Below are 6,768 nucleotides of genomic sequence, written 5' to 3'. Positions count from 1 at the left end.
TTATCCAGTAAGCAAATTTATACACAGCACAAATACCAAAAAAAAAAAAAAGAGGAGGAGAAGCAAAAACGAAAACACAAAACGTGCATTACTTACATTAGTTAGGAGCCATCACACACCAATCAAGTTGACTCAGATGAATAGTTTCCCTGCAAATCAACATAGATCAGCAACTTATACAAAACATGTCAGAAAATACATTGGCCTAGATATTCATCCTAATTTTCCGAATGATCATGGACAAGAAGAGGAAAGAGAGCAAGACAACAAACAGCATTCCCGCAATAGACATCTGGCATGCAATGTTGTGGGGCAGAAAAGCAACGCAATATCCATGCACAATTTAGATGAGCTTCTATGAAAGTGATCACTTGTTACTATATCCGGTATTACGATATAAGTATGGAAATTTAGATTAAACTTCCGAAAAAGAACTGACAGGGCATAGACATATAACTATTCAAGATGCCTTCGAAGGAAAATCAACAATCTACAAGCTTCTTCCTTGTTAACTGAAATGAGCAGAAATACATACATGACATGTTTTGATATCAGAGGAAAAAAGAAGCAACAGAAGATGAAGAAAAAGAAGAAGAATACATAACATTCTGAATATCCTGCAATAGGGCTTTACAGAAAGAATTGTGAAACACCTGCAAAAAAAAACACTACAAACACAAGCATCAAGATAAAAGAAAAGAGAGCACTTGGCATGGCTTTCAAATTCCTCCGCTTCTTTAATTGAAACTAACGCAAATACGAACTTGGAAAACCGAGAGCACATACAGAGCTCAAAAGGCTGTCGAGTGGAAGAACCTCCATGGTACTTCATTCCTTCCTCCTCAAATTTGCCTTTTCTTCTCGCCTCAAAAGGATACAAGATATGGAATTGGTTTTAGAATATATCTACGGCTGATTAAGTTCTTCCTTTCTGGACACAACTCCAGCTTCAGAAAGTGAAGAGCTCGCACTGAGAACTTCGGGCAAGATATTCCAACTTCCACTTCTTCGTTCCTCCCTTTTATTAACAGGACCTTGTGTATCCATAACAGAAAGATCGGAATCTGATACCAAGTTGACCATTCTGTCTCTGCTATTGAGCTCTTCATCCACATCCTCAAAGTGATGACGGCGTGAAATCTTCAAAAGATCACCACCAATCTCGAGATCGTCTTCGACCTTTGCACGTGGGCCTCGAGGGGGTTCGTCTTCTGCCACCATCTCCCTATTCTGAATGAAAGGAGAAGGCCTTGCGACTTCCTCTTGTACATAGGAACGGAACTTGTTTCTAGAAGGTTCTATCTTGGAGCAAAAGACTTCTAGAAAGTTCTTAAGACAACCTCGACTGTAGACATTATGACGGTTGTCGGTTCTGTACCGGAAGTTCTCGTAAGTGGTCTGTGGAAACCAAAACAATCACTTATTATGACCAGGAAACTTGAGGAATGAATAAGTTTGCATTACTTGCAAAAATTTTAATTTAATATGACATGTACAATAAGAAATCTATATGGATTTCAGAACCATTTCTTTCATTTGTCTGATTCAATATTTTAGAAAAAACAAAAAAACACAGAAACTAGTTTTCCTAAAGCTTCTACAAATACAGTTATACTAAGAGAAATAAGCTCACTTACCATAGAAACAGGTTATTATGTAAGCGGGTACAATAGTACCAACTTATATTTCATATCCTAATCACACCTCAAGCATCTACAATATATTGGCCATTTTGTCAACATATAACACTGTGCCAAATAATTTTCGTAGTGAAAAAACAACAGTGCATAATTAAAAAGGCTCGAGAATTATCATGGCTTGGCTTTATAAATCCAAATTACACATTCATGTGAGAACATTCACCCCAAAGAACAGGGAAAGCAATTCAGCAAAAAAGTAATTAGTAGAAAAAGGGGGGGGAAAATACAATCACTCTATTTTTGTCATAAAGAAAGCGGACCTGGTTCGAGGCAATGAGGTACAAATGGAAACCAGTAAGACCACCCACGAACCAAAGAGAAATGAAGCAGTATATCATTAGCACCACAGATGCTGGAGACTCTTTCATTGCCTTCCAAACAGTAGGATAATCCTCATCCATGAGAATCTTGATGTATAATGCCGACATTGCAAACACATAAATGCAGAGAAGAGCTGACGAAGAAACAAATAAGAAAAAGAAGCGGTAGTTACGCTGCACAAAAACAAGAAAAAGTATAAGAAGTGAAGCACATCAGTCTATTAAATCTAATAGACCAAAGTGGGTAAGAATGAATGCTTCTAAAGAATGAATGGCATAAAACTAAACCAAAAGATTGACTTGAGTAATGAATGGCATAAAACTAAACCAAAAGATTGTTTTGAGTAAGCTAAACCAAAACTAAAACCAAACCTATTTAAGGAAATAGCTTAGTGTTCTCACCATAATAAGCTACTTGCTGGAAAACAAGATGTAATTTACATTGCGGGATGACTCGATCTTACTAGTTTTCCAGGAGATTAATAGCCAGTACTCCACATACTATGACTACAGTAAAGAGATATTTACATGCATACTCCTGCAAGATTATCTACTTACACAAATAAATTATTTTGTGGGGGATACAAATGCAAAATCCTTACATAAAAGGCAGAAAATGATGTAGTGCACCTGTCCAATGCATTGTCCCACCCAAGGGCAATGATGATCAAAGCGTTCCACACAGTTATTGCATATGGAGCAATGAGAACAACGAGGAGGCCGGTAGACCATGCAAGTGTCGCAGTACTTTACTTTCACAGGCATACCATTAACCATTACTTCCTTTATTCGCGGAAATTGTAGACCAGGTGTACGCCTCCCACCAATCTCAGATGGGGCTGAAGTATTATACGAAAATTCTTCCTCTGGTGGATGTGATGCACGAGGTACAATACCTGGATCTCGAGATGAAGTAAGAAAAAGCAGTAGCAGCACCTAGAATAATACAAAACAAGGGTAGATTTCACTTTTATTGCCAAATAAAATAACAGCCAAAAGAATATATATTATGATAGCTGTCCATCAGCTTTAGAGTACAAAAACAAGGTTACTAATAAAAAAAAAAAAAGGGAAAAGGAAAAAAGAAAGAAAATACAAGGCAACAATGAGTCAATAATATCTGGGAAAATTACAAATTTAATCTCCGACGTGTTTTGACTCCGATTTTGATATCAAACTCAGTTCCAATCTACATGTAATCCCTCGGTTTGACTCCCATTTCAAATTATTTCCCAAAACTTCTATTTTAACCAAACTAAGTCCAATGATGCTGCTAATTATTGGTTCATTTTTTCAGACAGTATAGTTATAGAAGGACTTAATTGTTATGCATTACAAACTTAAAGGATAACATTGTTATAGTTAAAACCAATGTTCCAAAAAGTGTTATGCAGTATCCATGCAGTTACCTATAACATAGTGCATATGCAGTATCCAGCCGCATATGTGGTCCATGTATAAAATTATTTGTAGGTATTAAAACCATATATAAATGCTTCCTAACAAAGCTAAATAACCAAAATACCAATTCAGAATTCACAAATTAAAATAATTAATTACAAGTAAAAGAGCTCATATGCACACATGCATCACTAAACTAACAATTAGTAATTTACTCTTAATTATTAAATAGAAATAAATAAAATTTTGATGCAAAATCATAAAAATGTCGAACAAAAATTAATGTTTTAAAAAGCAGTATGCTAAACTTTTATGAAGAATACTAACTTTTTGAGTAAATTGTCATTCGCATCATTTGAGAGGCCAACACTTAAAAAAAAATTACTATAATAACATCGAACATACAACAAAATTATTCATCAATATTTAAACATAATTATTAGATAGATTTGGAATAATACCTAAAATAAGAAGAAAAAATAGTTAGGTTATATTTATATAAAGATAATTGCATTTATATACATTATTATTAATTAAACCTGTATGGAAATGGTCATACATATATGTATAATTATTAATCAAACAATCTCATTGAATGTTATATTTTAATCCCACCTTAAAAACAAAATACTTACTGCATATGCGACCGCTTGCCGCATATGGCCGCATATGAGCCGCATATGTTGTCCGATCGCATACTGCACCACATATGACATATGCAGTGTGGTTTATGGTCCGAGCCACGTATACGGCCACAGGACTTCTTTTTGGAACATTGGTTAAAACTACGAGTAAAACTTCAGAGACTAGATTTGTATTAGTATAACCTATGAATAAGTTTTAAACATCTTAGTCAAATGAGATAAAACAATAGATACAATATTGTAGCTTAACTAATCATACAGAACAATAAAAAATAAGTTAATAAGAAACAATTTCTATGAATTTATCGACATGTTTAAATGGGAGAAGACTACTAACATGAATTGTAAAGGCTATTGCAACAATCAGAACAGCATATCCCGCATCATATTCTGGAAATTTGTGAAGGAGATTTCTTGCAACAAATACACAAAAGATCACAACAGGAACAACAATTAGTGAAATGGTGATAAAAAGTGATTTTGCATCTGGTCCAAATATCAATCTGCCACCAAAGATAAACCTCTGCAGAAGAAAGAAAAAGAGAAGGGGTAAAAATTTCAAATTATTGTGAAACATAATGAAGTTTTGAAACTCGTGATTAGTCATAATACTATCAATGGACTTCTTGCTCAGAGAGAGATTATAAGATTAAGTTTTGCATAAATACAACCTGCAAACACACAAAATTGAACGAGTACCCCTGCAAAGGTGGTGTTTGCATGTGTCCCTAAAACTGTAGTTATCTACATTCATGGCCATGCTAGGGTTATATATGCTAAAACAGATTTTTTTTTTGCATAGCCACCCTTAGCATACATGAAACTAACATTGCATGGATATTTCCATAATCTTGCCTATTTGGTACAGTATAAAAATCCATTCATAGGATATATGTGAACAAAAGAAAAATAAAATACAAATCCTATAATACTTCATTGTCTATTATATAGAAAATGCCAAGGAAATGGAAGAGAAGCAGAACAACTTATCGGAAGTTAATTAGCAACAATAGCTGCTCATCAAAATGCCCCCTAGATAGATAAACCCAGGTGCTAAAAACTTGTTTAGGATTTTTATATCAGCTTAACTATAATTATGGTAAAAAAATTTCCAGAATAAAAAATACTAATATAGACACCAGATGATAGCAAAATTTGATTACAAAATATATGATTATGGCACCAAAGTCCAAACTCCCGAACATAAGACACAATCAAAGCCTCACACACATTGCTGAGACATCATAGCAGTGCAATGCCGGCAACACTACAATAGAAGTTGCCATTCACATATATAGATAATCAACAAGTTTTATATAAGCAGAATGTTGTAGATTCCTTAACTGGATGGGCCTATATTAATAAGGCTTAACTTGTTGGTGCCATCAGAGAATATACAATAAGTTTTGAGAATAGGAAAATTGATTTCTAGTAAAGGAAACCCTACATTACTTGTGACCGAAATTGAGAAGATCCACTGCTAATGCAAATAGTGGCCAGGAAGTTACTTGGCATGGTAAGCTTTAAAGGCTAGATGAAGCATAATTAGCATAGTTTAAGTTGGTTATAATGCCCTCATAAAGTTGTCCATATGATCAAATAAATTAATATGGTCCCCAAAGGAGCATGACGCTATAATGTTGTCGATTATTTTATATCCTCTGCAATGACTGATCCTAGAAGAAATGTGGTTATAACCTTCACCAGAAAAACCCTGATTAAATAAACACTACAGTAATAAAAAATTAATTCTAGGCATGTATTTCACGGAAAGATGCATTAAGAAAGTGTAATTAAGTTGAAATTGGATTAGCAATTAGCTTAGCCCTACACCTAGAAAAGTGGCAAAATCATATATAGGTCAAAACCTATAAGCACATTTGTTTTTTTTTTTTTGAGAGAGATTATAAGCACATTTGTTAAATATCTCTATATAGGCCAAAACCAATAAATACTACCAACTATAAGTGGCAAAATAACACCCACCTTAATGAGGCTCAATTTCTTTTTTCCTTCTTCTTCAGTTATTATTATAAACATTAAAGGAACATGCCCATAACAAAATTCATAAAAATTTTATGTAAAATCAACAAGATAACAGATAGGTAAAGCAAAAAAAATGTACAAAGGGAACCCTAGAAGTTGCAATTAGTGCAATTGAGAGGACATAACACATTAAATAATAGTAAACATCCCTAATTAAACAACATAATACCTGTTAAATCCCCAACAAACCAATTGGTTTAAGTAATCAAATAGTGATCATATATGAAAAAGCCCACTAATCTAAAACAAACCAAACACAAATCCTACCCTAAAAAGAACAAAACCCCACTAAACCTAGTCTCCAAATATAACCAAATCCGACCTAAAACTAGAGAACAACAACATCAACATCAACATCAAAATGCGTCAAGAATCTTACATTGTTCCCTTTCCAAACTTGGTACACGCGCTTCGCCATGGAAGATCGAAGCCCCGCCGCGATTAGCCCCTAAACAAGTCGAGGATTTGGAGCTCCTCCATGTTATCCACTACGACTCTTACGAATCCAAAGGAGCAAACCCTAAACGTGGATCGAAGGTGTTCGTTCGTTTCCACACTTTTGTGGGGGTTTCGATGGCGAAAAGAGGTTGCCCAAGAGCGAATAGAGAGAGAGGGAGAGAGAATGAGTGAGGTGTAAATTGAGTACTTTGGAAGGAA

The 6,768-nt window shown here is 34.6% G+C and overlaps 1 protein-coding gene across 2 annotated transcripts; it reads right to left on the bottom strand.

Moving 5' to 3' along the window:
* On the bottom strand, positions 432–6,768 carry LOC109720071 (protein S-acyltransferase 8-like). Of its 2 annotated transcripts, none has more exons than XM_020246960.1 (5): positions 6,491–6,768; positions 4,403–4,588; positions 2,623–2,956; positions 1,961–2,154; positions 432–1,398 (listed from the first exon to the last, which is right to left on the bottom strand). In XM_020246960.1, exons 1-5 carry the CDS (start codon positions 6,527–6,529, stop codon positions 907–909), a joined length of 1,245 nt encoding a protein of 414 aa, XP_020102549.1. In that variant the 5' UTR covers positions 6,530–6,768; the 3' UTR covers positions 432–906. The 2 variants fall into 2 exon arrangements, with proteins under 2 accessions (XP_020102549.1, XP_020102541.1); XM_020246952.1 differs by having other exon boundaries at positions 1,961–2,194; positions 2,651–2,956.

This window comes from Ananas comosus, linkage group 1 (assembly GCF_001540865.1).
Source record: "Ananas comosus cultivar F153 linkage group 1, ASM154086v1, whole genome shotgun sequence".
NCBI lineage: Eukaryota > Viridiplantae > Streptophyta > Magnoliopsida > Poales > Bromeliaceae > Ananas > Ananas comosus.
Note: the sequence above shows the minus strand (reverse complement) of the source record. Positions and strands in the feature narration are given on the sequence as shown.